Raw genomic sequence first — 20,441 nt, 5'->3', positions numbered from 1 at the left:
AGCTCATGAACTTAGCGATGGTTAAACTTTCCTTTCATTTTGGGGTTGTAAGAGAAATATTTACCTGTCCCTAAGTAACAAATAGGTTTCATTAATAAGCATGCAGAAGATGATACAATATTCTTATTCAACAAAATTAATTATGGAAAAGTCAAATGTGAGCTAGAAAAATGAGTTCTGAAGATAGAGCTGGAATGAAAGTTCTTTGAGGGCAGGGATCATGTCTACTAACTCCTTTGTACTCTCCCAAGCACATAGCACAATGTTCTGCGTACAGCAGGCACACAACAAATACGATTGATTGCAGTGGATGATATTTACATTTACTGAAATGAAAACAAGCAAACACTGTGATCTATGTCCTTCACTTTTTACAGCCAAGAAAAGGATCTATGTCCTTTTCTTTCTGCAGCCAAGAAAAGGAATGAAATGAAAAGAAGAAATCACACCACTTGGACATTCTTTTTCCTTGAGGGCTTCTCTAGCTATCCAAAGCTTGAGATTATTCTCTTTGCATTCAGTCTTGTGATGTACCTGATAACGCTCCTGGGCAACACTATTATCATTTCAATCAGTATTCTAGATTTCCACCTTCATACGCCGATGTACTTCTTCCTCAGTAACCTCTCCTTCATGGACATCTGCTACACTTCCTCTTCTATTCCTACCTTGCTGGTGAACTTACTGGCTGTGCACAAAATAATATTCTCCAATGAATGTGCTGTGCAGATGTATTTCTCTCTGGCCATGGGGTCAACAGAATGTATTCTTCTGGCTGTCATGGCATATGATAGGTATGTGGCCATATGTAATCCCTTGAGATACCCCATCATCATGAACATGAGGGTTTGTGTCCTGATGGCAACTGGGTCGTGGATAATAGGTTGCCTCACGGCCTTACTGGAAACCACTTCAGCACTGCGGTTACCTCTCTGTGGGAATACCATCGACCACTTCACGTGTGAAATTCTTGCTGTGCTAAAGTTGGCCTGTGTCAACTCCTTGCTCATGGATATGATTATGCTTGTGACCAGTGTACTTCTCCTTCCAATTCCAATGCTCTTAATTACTGTGTCTTACATCTTCATTCTCACTAGCATCCTGAAAATCAATTCAGCTGAGGGGAGAAACAAAGCTTTTTCCACCTGCGGAGCCCATTTGACAGTGGTGATCTTATATTATGGAGCTGCCCTTTCCATGTACCTGAAGCCCTCATCGGCAAACTCACAAGAAACAGACAAAATCATCTCCTTGCTTTATGGTGTTTTGACCCCTATGCTGAATCCCATCATTTACAGTCTGAGGAATGAGGAAGTCAAAAATGCTGTGAAAAAGACACTCCTGGGCAAAATGATTTGCCTAAAGAGAAGGTGAAAACCTTTCTATTGTGCTTCTATCATTCTTCCCAAAGAACAAGGAGAGAGACACTTGTAAAAGTAGCACAGGAAGCATGCTGTCCACTGTAGTATTAAAATGCATGTTTACTAGTAACATTTGGGATTAAAATACTAAAGGATATGCCCTCAGAGTTGTTAGCAAAAATTGTTCAAGCAAAAGTCATGTTAACAAATGCAATACACTTGCCAAAAACATGTACTTTCAGTATTTGGGCAAATACAGATCAGTAGATTCCTGCTGACCCTTGAGCTATCCACTTCCTCTCATTCCTCAACACCAATGATCTCCTGCTCCACCCCACCTCACCCACTCACCACTTGGACACACCCTCACCAACTCTCAAATCCCTCTATCCAACCACAATCCCCTCACCTGCTTTCTCTCCCACACACCACTCCCCCAAATCTGTCCCATTCCCTCACAGAGACCTTCAATTTTTTGACCCCCTCCAATTTTCCGAAGTCACCTCTCTCCCTTTGGTCTCCATACCCAAACTAGCTTCTCCTGACATACATGTCGATGCCCTCAATGTCACCCTCTCTGCCGAATTTGACTTCCTTGGTCCCGTGTCCCTCTGCTGATCGCGTACTACTAAACCGCAACCCTAGATCCCCTCCCCAGTATGCTTCCTCCGCTCCTGTGCTCAAGCTGCAGAGTGCTACTGACAGAAATCCAGCCACCTGGCTGACCTCATCCATCTCAACTTCATTGTCACTTGATTTAATTCCGCCGTCTCCTCCAACAACAGCAGTATTTCTCTAGTCTTATTGACTCCCATGCCCATTGCCCCAGACACCTGTTCCAAACGTTTAGCTCCCTCCTCAAACTCCTGTCTCCCCCTCCCCCATATCTTTCCCCTGCTCACATACTCTAACTGATAAAATTGAAACTATCAGGGATAATCTCCCCCAAATCCCCCCAACTCCCTTCTAGTCCCACCCTCCTACAGCTCCCTCTTTGACTCTCCCAATTTTTCCAGCAGTATCTCAAGAGGAGATCTCTCTCCTACTCTCGAAATCTACCCCCTCTACCTGTGCCTCTGACCCCGCCCCTTTACACCATATCAAAACACTTGCTCCCTTCCTTCTTCCCTCCCTGACTGCCATCTTCAATCATTCACTTTCCAATGGCTTCTATCCTACTGCTTTCAAACATGCTCATGTCTCCCCTATCTTAAAAAATAACCCTCTTTTGACCCATTATCATTGCCCCATCTGCCTCCTACCATTCCTCTCCAAACTCCTTGAGCAAATTGTCTACAACCACTCCAATTCTCTCCTTGGTCCCCTCCAATCTGGTTTCTGCCCCTTTCACTCCACAGAAACTGCCCACCAAGGACTTTCTTCTTGCCAAATCTTATGACCTCTACTCCATCCTAATCCTTCTTGACCTCTCATCTGTAAGAATAATGATAATTGTTAAGTGCTTACTATGTGCCAACCACTGTACAAAGCACTGGGGCAGGTACAAGATAATTAAATCCCAGATGGGGCTCACAGTCTAAGTAGGAGGGAGAACTGATATTGAATCACAATTTTGCAGATGCGCTGACTGAGGTAGAGAAGTTAAGTGACTTGCCCAGGGTCACACAGCAGGTACATAGTGGAGCTAGGATTAGAAGCCAGGTCCTCTGACTCCCAGGCCCATGCTCTTTCCACTAGGTCATGTTGTTTCCCAGTGTCTCCAACACTGTGGACCACCATCTTCTCCTGGACACATTACCCAACCTTGGCTTGACTGACACTTTTCCAACACTGTGGACCACCACCTTCTCCTGGAAACATTATCTAACCTTGGCTTGACTGACACTTTTCTCTCCTGGTTCTGCTCCTATCTCTGATCATTCCTTCTCATTCTCCTTTGCAGCCTCTTCCTCTTCCTCCCACCCTTTGACAATGGAGGTCCCTAAAGGCTCAGTTCTGGGTCTCTTTTTATTCTCCATCCAGACCCACTCCCTTGGAAAACTCAATCACTCCCATGGCTTCAACTACCATGGCTATGCAAATGATTCCCAAATTTATCTCTCCAGCCTTGATCTCTCTCCCTCTCTGCAGTTTTGTATTTCCTTTTGCCTTCAGGACATTTCTACTTAGATGTCCCAAGGACATGTCAAACATAACATGCCTTAAACAGAACTCATCATCCCACTCAAACCCTGTCCACTCCTTGAGGTTCCCATCACTGTAGACACAACCACCATCCTTCCTGTCTCAGCCTGTAACCTTGGCATTACTCTTAATCAATCAATCAATCAAGTATATTTATTGAGCACTTACTGTGTGCAGAGCACTGTACTAAGCACTTTGGAGGGTACAATATAACAGAGTTGGTAGGCACGTTCCCTGCCCATCAAGACCTTCTACTCACCTCTCTCATTCAACCCGTAAATTCAATCTTTCAACAGGTCCTGTCGGTTCTACCTCACAAACATTGCTAAAATCTGTCCTCTCCTCACCACCCACATTGCTACTTCGCTGATCCGAACACTTAGCCTAGCTTGCTTTGAGTCCAGCATCAGCCTCCCCGCTGACCTCCCTGCCTGCTGTCTCTTCCCACTCAAGTCCATATTTTACTCTGTTCCCTGGATCATTTTTCAGTCCATGTCTCTCGACTCCCTAAGAACTTCCAGTGGTTGCTCCATCACCTCTGCATCACACAGAAACTCCTTACCATTGGCTTTAAAACATTCAATCAACTCACCCCATCCCAATTTATCTCACTACAGACCAGCCTACACATTTGGCTTGATCACTGTGGGACAGACCTTGTCTGGCCTGACTGTCCTGTATCTTCCCCATCACTTACTATAGTGTTTGGCACACAACTAATACCACAATTATTATCATAATTATTATGCCTTCTCTGGCCCCAACCCCACACCGCAGTGTTCACAAAAGCATTATTTTCCATTCTTCTTACCTCATTCCTGAAAATTATTTGGGTACTTTTAGCACAGATACATTGCTGCATTTTACCCATAAAGAGGCCCTACGTCCCTAATACAAATCTGGCCCAAACTTTCCTCAGTAATCTGTATAAGTTGCCTTTCTCCAGAAATGATCACTTCTTTCCAATGTGATCACTGTCCTTTAAAAAAAAATGATATTTGTTAGGCACTTACTACGCATCAGGCACTGTACTAACAGCTGGGGTAGATACAAGCTAATCAGGTTGGACATAAACCATGGCCCACGTGGGACTCACAATCTTAATCCCCATTTTAGAGATGAGGTGATTGAGGCAGAAAAATTGCCTAAGACCACACAGCAGAGAAGAGCCGGAGCGGCGATGAGAACCCAGGTCCTCCGACTCCCTGGCTGGTGCCCTTTTCAGTAGGCCATGCTGCTTCTCTAATGTAACTGTAATGTAATGTTCACTCACTCATTCATTCATTCACTCACTCACTCACTCACTAATACACTCACTCATTCATTCATTCATTACTCATTCATTCACTCACTCATTCATTCATTCATTCACTCACTCATTCAATCGTGTTTATTGAGCGATTATTGTGTGCAGAGCACTGTACTAAACTCTTGTGAAAGTGCAATACAACAATAAACAGTGCCATTTCCTGCCAACAACAAGGTGAGAGTCTACAGAGGGTGGAGACAGACATCGATACAAATAAATAAAATGACATATGTAAATGAGTACTGTGGGGCTGGGAGGGGGGAAGAGCCAAAGAAGCAAGTCAAGGCTATGCAGAAGGGAGTGGGAAATGAAGAAAAGTGGGGCTTAGTCAGGGAAGGCCTCTTGGAGGAGATGTGCCTTCAATAAGGCTTTGAAGGGGGGGAAGAGTGGTGGTCTGTAAGATTTGAGGAGGGAGGGTGTTCCGGGACAGAGGCAAGTCGTGGTCCAGGGGTTGGTGGAGAGACAGGTGAGATGGAGGCCCAGTGAGAAGGTTAGCACTAGAGGAGCATAGTGTAAGGGCTGGATTGTAAAAGGAGAGAAGCTTGGTGAGGTAAGAGGGGCAAGGTGATGGAGTGTTTTAAAGCCAATGGTGGTAACTTTTTGTTTGATACAGAGGTGGATAGGCAACCACTGGAGTTTTTTGAGCAGGGGGGTGACATGTCATCAGTTGTCAAGTCATCAGTCAGTCAATCGTATTTATTGAGAACTTACTATGTGCAGAGCACTGTACTAAGTGCTTGGAAGAGTACAGTACAACAAGAAACGGATACATTCCAAGGACTTGGTGGCAGCCAGTGGGTATAGACAACTCACTCAAGGAGTTTGGAGAGGAATGATAGGAAGGACATGGGACCATAACTCAGTCTCCTCCTTGACCTCCCTGCCTCCTGTCTCTCCTCACTCCAGTCTATATTTTACTCTGCTGCTAGCATCATTTTTCTACAGAAACGTTCAGTCCATGCTTCCCCACTCCTCAAGGACCTCCAGTGGTTGCTCATCCTCCTCCGCATCTAAAAGAAACTCCTTACCATCGGCCGTTTAGACTGTAAACTCGTGCAGGGTGCAGTTTTCCCACCCTTAGTGGATAGAGCACGGGTCTGGGAGTCAGAAGGACTTGGATTCTAATCATGGCTCCGCCACCTGTCGGCTGTGTGGTCTTGGGCAAGTCTCTTAACTTCCCTGCGCCTCAGTTCCCTCATCTGTAAAATTGGAATTCAATACCTGTTCCCCTTCCTACTGAGACTATGAATCCCATGTGGGACCTGATCTTGAATTTACCCCAGCGCTTAATACAGTGCTGGGAACGTAATAATCGCTTGAAATGTTATTATCTTTATTGTTTTTATTTTATTAGTATACCCCTTAAAAATCGATCTCAATACACTGTGGTGCCATGATGCAACGTGACCACTAGGTGGTACTGTAGACCAGCTTTTCCTCACTGAACGCACGGGATTCCAGAGGGGGCTTATCTAAAAATATCACAGAATTCTCGATAGCAGATAAAGGAAGCAATTACGGAAAGGAGTGACAGAAAAGTTGTTAGAAGCGTTAACACACAAAGTAATGTGCATATTAAAGAAGGAAGGTAGCATAACTGATGTGCAAAGAGATGGAAACATCTGAATCGATCAATAATAATAATAATAATTAAGGTATTTATTAAGCTCTTACTATGTGCAAAGCACTGGGGAGGTTACAAGGTGATCAGGTTGTCCCACGGTGGGCTCATAGTCTTAATCCCCCTTTTACAGATGAGGTAACTGAGGCCCAGAGAAGTTGTGACTTGCCCAAAGTCAATCAGCTGACAATCGGTGGAGCTGGGATTTGAACCCATGACCTCTGACTCCAAAGCCCGCGCTCTTTTGATGAATCAACGGTATTTATGGAGTACTTACTGTGTGCAGAGCACTGTACTAAGCGCTTGGGAAAGTACAATATAACAATATGGCTCAGTGGAAAGAGCATGGGCTTGGAAGTCAGAGGTCATGGGTTCTAATCCCGATCTGCCACTTGTCTGCTGTGTGACTTTGGGCAAGTCACTTCACTTCTCTGGGCCTCAATTCCCTCATCTGTAAAATGGGGATTAAGACTGTGAGCCCCACGTGGGACAACCTGATCACCTTGAACCTCCCCAGCTCTTAGAACAGTGCTTTGCACATAGTAAGCGCTTAACAAATGCCATCATTATTATATAGCAGACACATTCCCTGCCTACAACGAGTTTACGGTCTGGAAGACGAGCTCACGGGCTAGAGGACTGAACGCTTTGGATAAACCTTTACTTGAGATGGAAGAAGAGCTGCTGAAAAGAAGGAATGCCACGATGCTACACAATAAGATCAGCTGATAGAATCTCTCAGCTCCAATATGCCAAAATCCTGGCTTATGGAAATGAATTTGGTGTACTTAGCCAGAAGACGCAGTGTGGCCTAGTTGGAAAGAGCACAGAAATGGTCCGAGCCCAATGCACTGCGAGGGTCCCGGGGGGTGAGGGCGACCTTGACTATGAGTGTGGGTCACGTCCATCTGGCCAGCTCCTGCCTTTCATACTCCAGCTAGCCAGCCTATCAATCAATCGTATTTATTGAGCGCTTACTGTGTGCAGAGCACTGTACTAAGCGCTTGGGAAGTACAAGTTGGCAACATATAGAGACGGTCCCTACGCAACAGTGGGCTCACAGTCTAGAAATCACTGGTTCTCCAGGGTCGGGGGCAAATTCCTGGGAAAGCTGGCTGACCGGGGTGGCGGTGAAGGTCGTGGTCTGGGTGGTGGCCTTCCCCTCGTGATCCAGCTCCTCCTCGAGAATGGGATAGAGGGGCTTGGGCGGACACCCGGGGGTTCTGCGGGGGCACTCCCTCATCCAGCCTGGAAGATAATGGTTCCGGCTCCGGGGCGGGGTCGAGGGAATTCCCCTCTTCCTCCTGCTCCTCCTCCTCCTTATTCTCCTTCTCCTCCTCCTGCTCCTTCCCCTCCTCCTCCTCGTCCCCGCACGACCCCGAACACACGACCCGCTTCATCTCCTGCTCATTCACTGGGAGGTTCCTCCGCTTCTGTAACTCCTTGGCCCCCCGGGGGGCCAACTTCTGCTCCAACAGGGCCGCCTGCTGCCTTCTGACCTCGGGCTCCAACGAAGAAACATTTCGTCTCCCTCTCGCTGAGTTTCTCCTCTAGGGCTTTCCTTTCCTCCCGCCACCATTCTCCGTCCCCTACGGCGGCTTACGAAGCCGGAGCAAGGAGAACGCGGAGGGCCGTCTCCCCCACTTTTTTTCCTGGTCCGGGCGGCGAAGGACGGGACCGGCGATGAAGAGCCGGGAAGGCTGTTTGCCTTTCCTCGAGGATCCGGGAATCGTTCCGGGGATTCCCTACCCAGCGGCGGTCTCATCTCGGGGTCTTCCATCCCCGATCCTCGAGGGAGGCTATCAGCCCCACGCCCCCACCTCCCCCATCCATCGCCAGTCGCCCATCCCATCCCGTCCAGCGCTTAGAACAGCCTTGACACATAGTAAGCGCTTAACAAATACCATCATAATTATTATTACCCTTCGACATTTATGTCACCTGTCGCCGAGACGAGTTCGAGGATCGGTGCCACTAAGCCACGCTGCTTCATATTTCCATGTTACACGCACGTGGCCAAGCACCCTAGCTTCCATTCCCACAAGCAACACTTCTGTCCCTGTCATCTATTTGTATCGATGTCCGTCTCCCGCCCTCTAAACGGTAAACTCGTTGTGGGCAGGGCCCGTGCTCTGTCCAGGAAAATGTTTAGGTGGGTACAGACCCAAATGCCAAGTCTATTGTTGTATTTGTACTCCCCCAAGCGTTTAGTTCAGTGTTCTGCACACAGTAAGCGCTCAATAAAGCCGATCGAATGAATGAATTTGAATTTGAGCCCCCTTTGAAAACGTCTTCCCTCCGCCCTGGGGCTGGGTTCCAGCCCACCCGCCGGCCAGTGATTCCCACAGATCGGTGCTAATCACCGGTGCTCAGCCCCGCCGTCCCTTCCTTTTCCCTAAGCCACACCCGTCGTGTTGTGTTGTGTTGTCAGTATGAATGGGGGGACTCCGAGACAACCCCTCTTCCTCCCCCAACCCTACCTCACCTCCCTTCTCTCCTTCTACAGCCCAGCCCGCACCCTCTGCTCTTCTGCCGCTAACCTCCTCACTGTGCCTCGTCCTCGCCTGTCCCGCCGTCGACCCCCGGCCCACGTCATCCCCCTGGCCTGGAATGCCCTCCCTCCACACATCCGCCAAGCTAGCTCTCTTCCTCCCTTCAAAGCCCTACTGAGAGCTCACCTCCTCCAGGAGGCCTTCCCAGACTAGCCCCCTCCTTCCTCTCCCCCTCATCATCATCAATCGTATTTATTGAGCACTTACTGTGTGCAGAGCACTGTACTAAGTGCTTGGGAAGTACAAATTGGCAACATATAAAGACAGTCCCTACCCAACAGTGGGCTCCCTACCTCCTTCCCCTCCCCACAGCACCTGTATATATGTTTGTACATATTTATTACTCTATTTATTTTACTTGTACATATTTACTATTCTATTTATTTTGTTAATATGTTTTGTTTTCTTGTCTGTCTTCCCCTTCTAGACTGTGAGCCCGCTCTTGGGTAGGGACCGTCTCTGTATGTTGCCAACTTGTACTTCCCAAGCGCTTAGTACAGTGCTCTGCACACAGTAAGCGCTCAATAAATACGATTAAATGAATGAATGAATCCCTTCAGCCACCTTCGTTTGGGTGGGATAGCGTAAATACCAAAGTGATGGCAATTGTTAAGTACTTACTATGTGCCTGGCACTGTACTAAGGGCTGGGGTGGATCCAAGCAAATCGAGTTGAACACAGTCCCTGTGAGCCCTGTGGGGCTCACATTCTCAATCCCCATTTTGCAGTTGAGGTCACTGAGGCACAGAGAAGTCAAGCAACTTGCCCAAGGTCACCTGCGGACAAGTGGTGGAGCTGGGATTAGAACCTATGACCTTCTGACACCCAGCTCTGTGCTCTGTCCAATAAAATGTGTACGTGGGTACAGACCCAAATGCCAAGACAACGCAGAAGGGAAGAAGGGTGGGGAACTGAGAGATTAGTCAAGGAAGGTCTTCCTGGAGGATATGTGACTTTGGGATGGCTTTGAAGATGGGGAGAGTGGCAGACTGTCTGACCTGCATGGGGAGGGAGTTTCGGGCAGAAGAGAGGGAGGGAGGGAGAAAGAGTCGTTGGTAAGATGGACGACATCGAGGTGCAGTGAGTAGAGTGGCCCTGGAGGATCTGGAGGTGTGCGGGCTGGGTTGGAAGAAGAGATCAGTGGGGTGAGGTAGAAGGGGGAGACATGATCGAGTGCTTTAAAACTGATTGTAAGGAGTTTTTGATTGACGGGGAGATCGAGGACATCCGTGACCCAGATGCTAAGTGCGTGTAGAGTCTTTTTTGTTTCCTAATGTTTAGAATATCGCAGGGGGGTTAGAAAGTCCACATCGGATGAAAGTGATAACCTGGATTGGTGTCACTCTGCAGGGGAGCATCGAATAGGAGGAGTAGCAATAGTCCCCACGGGAAAATCCTGGGACTGGGCCTACTGACCCTTAGCCAGATTCTCTGGATTAAGGCCTGGCCCCCGCTTGTCACGTACCGTCTGAGAGGTGTGGGTTCCTTCCTCCACTCAAGCACTTGATGGTTTAGGGGCCCCTTCTTTCCTCTCCCCCTCGTCCCCCTCTCCACCGCCCCCATCTTACCGCCTTCCCCTCCCCACAGCACCTGTATATATGTATATATGTTTGTACATATTTATTACTCTATTTATTTATTTTACTTGTACATATCTATTCTATTTATTTTATTTTGTTAATATATTTGGTTTTGTTCTCTGTCTCCCCCTTCTAGACTGTGAGCCCACTGTTGGGTAGGGACTGTCTCTATATGTTGCCAACCTGTACTTCCCAAGCGCTTAGTACAGTACTCTGCACACAGTAAGCGCTCAATAAATATGATTGATTGATTGATTTAGGGGTGTCCATTTGGGATGGATGAAAATTTGGGCCACACTTGGGGCTCATAACCACTCGGCTCGCATTGCTTCTAAAATTTCAGTCAGCGATTTTTTTTCCAGTCCCATTTGAACACAGACGGGAACATCGTTAGACATATCCTTTTTGATTATAAAGAATGCTGATTCCCATGCATGAGCATGCATATAAAGTAAGGCACCTTTCACCTTCTCCAAAGGAACAGGTTTCTGCTCAGCACATTTCTCATGGCTTCTTTAACCTCCTTGTTCCTCAGACTGTAGATGATGGGATTCAGCATGGGATTCACCACTCCATAGGACAATCCAATTAATTCATCCAAAGTCTGTGTGTCTTTCGACTTGGGCTTCATGTAGGTGAAAAGAGCAGAACCATAGAATAAGATCACCACGGTCAAGTGGGCTGAGCAGGTGGAAAAAGCTTTGAGCCTCCCCTCTGCAGACTTCATTCTCAGGATGGTGGAGAGGATGAAAATGTAAGAGATGAAAATTAACAGCACTGGTACGATCAATAAAATTACACATGCCAACGTCATGATTTTTACATTGAGGGAGATGTCAGCACATACAAGCTTCAGAACTGCCAGGATTTCACATGTAAGATGATCGATGGTGTGATTTCCACAGAAAGGCAAAATCATTACAAGACTAGTTTGGACTAGGGAGTTTAAACAGCCTAAAATCCAGGACCAGGATGCCATCTGCATGTATACAACCTTGTTCATGATGACGGGGTATTGCAGGGGACTGGAAATGGCCACGAAGCGGTCATATGCCATCATTGCCAAGAGTATACATTCAGTTGACCCCAAGCCAAGGGACATAAACATCTGTAGTGCACAGCCGATGAATGAAATCGATTTTCTCTTCGATATAAAAATGACCAGAATTTGAGGAATAGAGGAGGATGTGTAACAGATGTCCAGGAAAGAGAGGTTTCTGAGAAAGAAGTACATGGGGGTGTGAAGGCGGGAATCCACGATGGTAATGACAATGAGGAAGCTATTGCCCAGCAGGACTATCAGGTATATTAAAAGGCAAAGCCAAAAGACCAACCCCTGAAGGACTGGGAATTGGGAAAAACCCAGCAAAAAGAACTCGACCACAGTGGTGCCATTCATCTCTTCCGTCTTATTCTCTTGGTGTCATCTGCAAAGATTCGGGGAAGGACACAGCTCACACCACTTAGCATTATTACAGAAATAATCATAAAAAATAATAATGATACAAACTGTGGCATTTGTTAAGTGCTTACCTCGTACCAAGCCCTGTACTGGGTAAGCCTTGGGGTGGGTATAAGATAATCAGATCAAACGATACCAAATCCCTGAAGTTTCAGGGATCTATTTCCTAAATTGACTGAAAATACCGTGCTCTGCACATAGTAAGAGCTCAATAAATATGATTGATTGAATGAATCAGATTCATTCAGAATGAATCTGGGCTTGCAAGTGTTGTCTTGCTAGCTAACGGGAATGGATCTGTTCTTTTACATTCATGAGGACAATCTGCTAGGACTAGCAAGAACAGTGTTGGCCTAAACTGAGAGGTAACCAGTGTGAACAATAGGTCTAAAGTCCAGGGAAGGAGGAATGCACCAGGAGAGGTGGGGGCATCCTTTCCTCAATGTTTACTTTTTTAACCTTCTTTATTAAGCACTTACTATGTGCCAGGCCCTGTACAAAGTGCTGGGGTAGATAGAAGCTAAATACGATTCATTCATTCAATCGTATTTACTGAGCACTTACCGTGTGCAGAGCACTGTACTAAGCACTTGGGAAATACAAGTTGGCAACATATAGAGATGGTCCCTACCCAGCAATGGGCTCACAGTCTAGAAGTGGGGGGACAGACAACAAAACAAAACATGTAGACAGGAGTTAAAATCGTCAGAACAAATCAGCTTGTACGTAGTCCCTATGCCACATGAGGCTCACAGTCTTATTTCCCATTTTACAGATGAGGCAACTGAGGCACAGGGAAGTGAAGTGAAGGTCACACAGCAGACAGTGGTGGAGTCAGGATTGGAACCCAGGTCCTTCTGACAACCAGGACCGAACTCTATGCACTAGACCACTCTGCTTCACTTACTCTCTGCTTACATCGTATAACTGTTGGTGGAAGTGACCAACTCACCTGTTACCAATAAAAGTGTGCCCATTGATATGGGTTTGCCTCCCTGGAAATATTTTGCTAATTAATGACACAGAATGGACTGGATCAAAAGTATCTGCCAACCACATGTGGCATGCCTCTCATTTCTATGGGCAGACTGCTGGGCACTCAACTGGCATGACTGGTCAAGACTGGGTTACAGCCTCACTCTCCTCGACTCTCCCCTCCTCTACTCACCCCACTCCCCTCCCAGCCCCACAGCATTTCTGTATATATCTGTAATTTATTTATTTATAGTCATGTCTGTCTCCCCCTCTCTAGACTGTAAGCTCGTTATGGTCAGGGATTGTGTCTTTTTATTGTTGTATTGTGTACTCTCCCAAGTGCTTAGTACAGTGCTCTACACACAGTAAGTGCTCAATAAATATGATTGAATGAATGAATGGATCTCAAGTCCACTTGGGGCTGCTTAAGCAGACTTCAGTGAAAGTTGAGGAGCATGCCCGCCCTCACGTACAGCATGAGAAAATTGTTCCATCCTCAGAAAAGTATGTGCCTGAAGGCATGGAGCCCTTCTGTGGGGGGCAGGAGGAAATAGGCGGGAAAATACGCACTGCCATCAGTGCCACTTCTGCTCTATAGAGGTCCTCTCCTCTAGGGGTAAAGAGCTTCCTTGGGAGGGAGCAGAGTAGGTGGAGGGGCAACCAGTTACCATCTCCATTTAAGATTCTCCATTTAAAATGGATGCACACTTGGGGAGAAGCCACTAGGTTCTAGCCACTAGCCCCACTGCTTGGGGTTGTAAAGTGTCCAGGGGAGGAAGATTTTTTTTTTGTCCCTGTTTCAGCCAATTCAAGGAACCCTGGATTTGGATTGGGAAGATTTTTTTTTCCTTGGTTCATGAATATTCCACCAGTTTGGAACAGCCATCTGGCCCATCACTGCCATCAGTGGGAATGGAAAAGGGAAGATTTGGGATCTAAGAGGTCAACTGAGTTCTTTACTGCTCAGTTTCTCTTTCACTTAAAAACAATAATCTTGCTGATAACATTTATGGATAAAATCTGGTAAATGAAAAATAAGGATGAGTGAAACCTTTGGTCTGTACCAAATTCATGAAGGGTGCAGGCTGGACAACATGGATTTGTCCTTTGCCAAATCCCACTACAGTAGAACTAGGGGCCCCCCACTGAAGCTTGAAGGCAAGAGATTTAAAATAAGCAAAAGGAAAACACTTCACCCAGAAGGTACAAACCTAAAGAATTTGTTACCCTGCACCCAGGAGGTTTTGTGGGCAGAAATAGTCATAGGTTCCAGAGGGTTTGGACGTATTTATGGGTGAGAGATCTATAATGGACTCCTGAGGGTAAAGTTACAGATGTAGCTGGAAAGCAGAAATATGAGGTAATACTCCCTAACATTAAAATGGATGTCAAGTAGGACAACGATGACCCTTATCCTCTAAGCATTCTGATGCTGATGCTGGATGCCAATCCTGAGCTGGATGGATCGCTGGTCCATATATTAAAATTGGAATGATACAGAGAAGATTAGCATGGCCCCTGCGCAAGGATGACATGCAAATTTGTGAAGTGTTCCATATTTTTCTATTCATTTTACTTGTACATATTTACTACTCTATTTATTTTGTTAATGATGTGCATATAACTTTAATTCTATTTGTTCTATCCCGGCTCCACCACTTGTCAGCTGTGTGACTTTGGGCAAGTCACTTCACTTATTTGTACATATTTATACTCTGTACATATTCTGTACATACTCTGTACATATTTATTACTCTGTTTATTTATTTATTTATTTATTTTACTTGTACATTTCTATCCTACTTATTTTATTTTGTTGGTATGTTTGGTTCTGTTCTCTGTCTCCCCCTTTTAGACTGTGAGCCCACTATCGGGTAGGGACTGTCTCTATGTGATGCCAATTTGTACTTCCCAAGCGCTTAGTACAGTGCTCTGCACATAGTAAGCGCTCAATAAATACGATTGATTGATTGATTGATTCACTTCTCTGAGCCTCAGTTCCCTCATTTGTAAAATGGGGATGAAGATTGTGAGCCCCACGTGGGACAACCTGATCACCTTGTATCCCCCCCAGCGCTTAGAACAGTGCTTTGCACATAGTAAGCACTTGATAAATGCCATTATTATTATTATTGTTCTGATGATTTTGACACCTGTCTACATGTTTTGTTCTGTTGTCTGTCTCCCACTTCTAGACTGTGAGCCCACTGTTGGGTAGGGACAGTCTCTAAATGTTGCAGACTTGAACTTCCCAAGCACTTAGTACAGTGCTCTGCACACAGTAAGTGCTCAATAAATATGATTGAATGAATAAATGAATAATGATATTACTTTGTTTATTCTATGATGCAAACACTGTCAGCACAGTGTCTTTATTGTATCAAACATCTAAAGTCTGGCTACCGGCAACATAAGGAAGCCCACAGAGAAGAATACTGTACTGTTCATGGTACCTAAATCGAAAGATGCCATTTGGATTTTTAAAAAGGGCATCTTTCTACTGGGACAAAGCCTGCCCCTTGCAGTGTGTTTAATTGGTTCTTTTGCCTGGATTTACTTGACCATAGAAAGGGCTTCTCCTGTGGTCTGTTCTACCATCTCCAAAAAGCCTTCCCATCCCCTGGTCCCAAGTCTTGGAAATCTTTAGAATGTGAGCCCCATGTGGGGCAGGGTCTGTGTCCAACCTGATTAACTTCTGTCTATTTTAGCGCTTAGAAAAGTGCTTGACACATAGTAAATGCTTAACAAATACCACGGTGATAAGAACACCCTTAAGGCTGCCATTTAAATTTCTGCCACCACTCCCCACCTCCACTCCCATTTACCTCAGGTGTAAGATCCATCTTTCTTTTAGGTTCACACCAGGTCACTTCTTAGCTTCTTGTTATTTCTATTGTCTGAGCAAATAACACTGTTTCTAATCCATTTCAAAACGTTTCTTGCTTACATGAGCCAGCATCAAAGCGATTATTCATTCTTCTTTGGAGTCACTTTCGCCAGTACGCTGACATTGTAGTATACTGTCAGCATCATCGCATCTACTGAAATTAATTTCCAAGATCTCTATTATTAATAAAGATTCCTCCTGAGTCATAAACATGTTTATCCAAGCACAATTTAAGAGGCTCGTGCTATTCAGGAATATTGTGAATAGAAAACATACCCTTCCACCCCCAAAAAAGTAAAATAATATATGTACAAATAAGATGGAATTTATTTGCAGAGAGCCAAACTACTCCCCTCTCTACCCTAAACACTGACTTTAATCTGTGGCCCAAGCAAAGCTCCAAAGGATCAACCAAAGAATCTAGAGGGTAATTTAAATCCTTCATCATTCTTAGGGATCCTTTAATCCCTGAAGCAATTTAAAGTTCAAATTCTGAACTGTGCAAAAGTTAAGAACTTTTGGATGCTTTGGGCATCATCTACTGCAGGTATTGTTGTCAATACTGACTGCTGCTCTGAGCCCCAAGAGGTAGGTGAGAACATTGTCATCATCAAGGTCACTGTGGGTTTCCTGGTCCATTTCCAGGAGCAAGGTTGAAATGGGAGTGAGGGCAGGTGAGAAGGTGGAGGAGATGTTAGAGCACGGGCTTTGGAGTCAGAGGTCATGGGTTCAAATTCCGGCTCCGCCAATTGTCAACTGTGTGACTTTGGGCAAGTCACTTAACTTCTCTGTGCCTCAGTTACCTCATCTGCAAAATGGGGATTAAGATTGTGAACCCCCTGTGGGACAACCTGATCCCCTTGTAACCTCCCCAGCGCTTAGAACAGTGCTTTGTACATAGTAACAGCTTAATAAATGCTATTATTATTATTATTATTACTCCAGAAATGCTATTGGTTGGGTGAGTGGCTGTCTCAGTGTCCTCTCAGAACAGGTGAGAAGCAGTGTGACCTAGCGGAAAGAGCACAGACCTGGGAGTCAGAAGGACCTGGGTTCTAATCCCTCCTCTGTCACTTGTTTGCTGTGTGACCTTGGGCAAGTCACTTTGCTTCTCTGTGCCTCAGTTCCCTCATCTGTAAAATGGATATTAAGACCATGAACCCCATGTGGGACTTGAACTGTGTCCAACCTGATTAGTTTGTGTACCCCAGCACTTAGTTCAGTTCCTGGCACTTAGAAAGTGCTTAATAAATACGATTAAAAAAAATGAAAGACATTAAACCTGTAGAAAAAAAATGCCTATGTAGGATAAGGCTTTGACAGTCACATCATCTTCTAATTCAGAGGACAGGCCTGTGTGAGCCTCAGAGTGTTTGTGAATAGAAATTTTCTCTCTAGGTGTTGTTCCTTCATACTCCTTCATCCATTTAGATTCTGAGCAATTTGTGGGCAGGTACTACACCTGTACATACCTTCACTGTGATTTCCTTTAAAGACTCTGCTCCAATTCAGGGAACCAAATGACCACTCTTGGGGATCAAGGATCAACTGCAGACATTAGATTTGCAAACACATAACTAGAAAGTCCTTGTAGCAGACACCTAAAACCCTTGTTCAGTTTATGTGATTTCTAGGCTCTAAGTGATGCTAGAACCCTGTCTGATCTTTAAGCCTTGGAGTGGAATCTAATATTATCAACATTTGCATCTACTCCAGCGCTTAGTACAGTGCCTGGCTTATAATGATAATAATAATTATGGTATTTGTTAAGCATATTCTACGTGACAGGCACTGTACTAAACACTGGGGTGGAAACAAGCAAATCAGGTAGGACACAGTCCCTGTCCCACGTGGGGCTCACAGTCTCGATCCCCATTTTACAGATGAGATAACTGAGGCCCAGACAAGTTTAATGACTTGCCCAAGGTCACACAGCAGACAAGTGGCAGAGTCAGCATCAGAACCCACGACCTGAAAAAACGACCGCATTTCCGTGTCTCCCAACTCTGTTGTATTGTACTCTCAGTCAGTCAGTCGCTCGTATTTGCTGAGTACTTACTGTGTGCTACACAGAGAAGAAGGAAGAAAGGAATTCAAAAATTTAGTCCTGAAGATTCTCATGATTATCCATCAGGCATGTGTTCTGTGTCCTCTCGACTGTATTTCCTCTCCTCCCTGCCTTCTCCTCTTTCATCTATCATGGCTGCTTCAGACTATAAACTGTAAGATGGACCGTAAGCTCATTATGGTCAGGGAACGTGGCTGCTAATTCTGCTCTGTCATACTCTCTCAAGTGCTTAGTACAATGCTCTTCATGTAGTATTGAACTTTCCAAAGCGCTTAGTACAGTGCTCTGGCTACAGTAAGTGCTCAATAAATGTGAATGATTGATTGATGTAGTAAGCACTCAATAAATACCATTGATTGATTTCTGGGGCTAGGGAGTTTAGCAGGGAGTACACCACATTCTGTCTAATTTCTTTTTCAGACAAAGCATGTTTAAACAATCATATTTATTGAGCACTTACAGTGTGCAGAGCACTGTACCAAGCACTACGAAGAGTACAACACAGAAAAATAATGGAAACATTCCCCGCCCACAACGAGCTTACAGCCTAGAGGATGAGCACCCTAATGCCCACTCTCGGTTTACCTTTCCCTCTCATCATCATTGTCCACTCTTTTCTCCCTGTGGCTCCTTGAAGCTTCTGTTCCACCTGACTTTCTTGTGTGCTCTTGAACCCTTAACCTCCCTTTGCTGACCCAGTCCTGCCCATGTAGTTTGGGGTTTTTTTAAATGTTTTTTAATATTTTAAATGTTTTTAATGTTTTACAGCTATTGTTACCGCCAACTGTCCTTCCTATAACAATAATAATAATAATTGTGGTATTTGATAAGCGCTTACTATATACCAGGCACTGTATTACATGCTGGGGTGGATACAAAGCAAATCGGGTTGGACACAGTCCCTGTCCTACATGGGGCTCACAGTCTCAATCCCCATTTTACACATGAGGTAACTGAGGCCCAGAGAAGTGCAGTGACTTGCCCAAGGTCACACAGCAGACAAGTGGCAGAGCCTGGATTAGAACTCATGATCTTCTGATTCCCAGGCCCATGCTCTATCCACTATGCCATGCTACAGCCTGCATCTTCCGGGACCGCCCAAGGTATGGAATGGTATAGGACCATAGTGGAGCAGGAAAAGGGCAGAGCCATGGCAGTCTCCTTGCATGACTCCCCCCCCCCGCCACCACCCCCAACCAACGCCCATGCCACTTTCTAGGAAATGGACAATGTAATGGCCCGGTATCAAATTGGTCTAGTTGGGTCAGGGGCAAGCCAGTGACAGTTACACCTAGACTCTGGTGGCTTGTTCAGAGTGGGTTCCTTTTCTCCTCTTAATTAGTCAAAGTGGCCATTATAACAGGTTTGGCTAACAAGGCTCTGGGTAAGTCTTTCTGCTAAATAATGTAAACTTTTAACAAGTCCCCGGGACTGAATCCTATTGTAACCTATGTGTACTTCAACCCCTGGGACTAATAGACTTTAACTCATAATAATGCCCTGTCCTACTACGTTCCCTCCTACAGAGCTATTTGTAGTCGGTGCATTAGTTTGGATTCCGGAGGGAGGGTCATTAACGGAGGTAATGAAGAGAAGGAAATACATGAAACGTTCTCTTATTCAGTGCTGGATCCAGGAGGAAAGAGTTCAGTTGGGGGTCCCCGGCCCCATGTGACCTGATTACATCATGGGAGGAGCACTATGTGATGTCATCTCATAGCACTGCTCAGGTGGCGAAGCAGGAAGCTCTCTCTGGGGTCACTTATTCCTGTCCTGAGTAGCACCTAGCTGCCTCCTGGGCCCTGGGAGGACAGGGTATGTCAGGTTCCAGGTCCTCAACTATGGAGAAATGGAGTGGGCACTCCAAAGGGCATGGCAAGTGTGGTGCCTGAGAGTTGGGATGGCATTCCCCACCCCTCCAAGCACAGCGTCACCCAGCTTCCCAGATCAGGCCTTATGGCACCCACCAGTGGCTAAGTTGCTAAGTTGGAAGGGACACCAACAAACCTGCTCCCAGAAAGCCCCCTGTAGGCAGCGGAAAGTGGCTCTCAGCCACTGGAATAGATCAGTACCCCCTTCTTCTGAGCATGGATGAATTCTGAGCTGGATAGAGAGGACAGGACAGATGTTAGCGATATTGCAAAGGCAAAACTGACAGGATCTGGTGACAGTTAGCTTATGGGTTCAATGGGAGAGATGGGATGAGGATAATGCTCACCTTATGGGCTCATGAGACAGGATGGATAGTGATGCTGTCTACAGTGATGGGAAAGTCGGGGGGGAGCACAGTTTTTGGGTGGGAAGATGAGGAGTTGTTTTGGTCACTTTGAATGGAGGTGTTGGTGGGACATCCAAGTACAGATATCCTGAAGGCAGGAGGAAACACAAGACTATACAGAAGAAAAGAGATCAAGGTTGGAGATGTAGATTTGGGAATCATCCTCATGTAGATGGTAGTTGAAGCCATGGGAGCAAATTAGT

At 45.7% G+C, this 20,441-nt stretch overlaps 2 protein-coding genes and 1 non-coding gene across 3 annotated transcripts; 2 read left to right on the top strand and 1 right to left on the bottom strand.

Moving 5' to 3' along the window:
* The first annotated feature begins 423 nt into the window (after window positions 1-423).
* LOC119947912 (olfactory receptor 2K2-like) lies at window positions 424-1,374 on the top strand. The gene has a single exon (XM_038769564.1). The coding sequence runs from the start codon at window positions 430-432 to the stop codon at window positions 1,372-1,374; it is 945 nt and encodes a 314-aa protein (XP_038625492.1). The 5' UTR covers window positions 424-429.
* A 9,657-nt stretch (window positions 1,375-11,031) lies between these two features.
* Window positions 11,032-11,967, bottom strand: LOC119947911 (olfactory receptor 13D1-like). Its single transcript, XM_038769563.1, has one exon. It carries the CDS (start codon window positions 11,965-11,967, stop codon window positions 11,032-11,034), a length of 936 nt encoding a protein of 311 aa, XP_038625491.1.
* A 2,496-nt stretch (window positions 11,968-14,463) lies between these two features.
* Window positions 14,464-14,568, top strand: LOC119948275. Its single transcript, XR_005456682.1, has one exon. It is a non-coding gene; the product is annotated as a U6 spliceosomal RNA (small nuclear RNA).
* The last annotated feature ends 5,873 nt before the right edge of the window (window positions 14,569-20,441 follow it).

Source organism: Tachyglossus aculeatus, chromosome X4 (genome assembly GCF_015852505.1).
Source record: "Tachyglossus aculeatus isolate mTacAcu1 chromosome X4, mTacAcu1.pri, whole genome shotgun sequence".
NCBI classification, from domain to species: Eukaryota; Metazoa; Chordata; class Mammalia; order Monotremata; family Tachyglossidae; genus Tachyglossus; species Tachyglossus aculeatus.
This window is presented reverse-complemented; position numbering and strand designations above follow the sequence as displayed.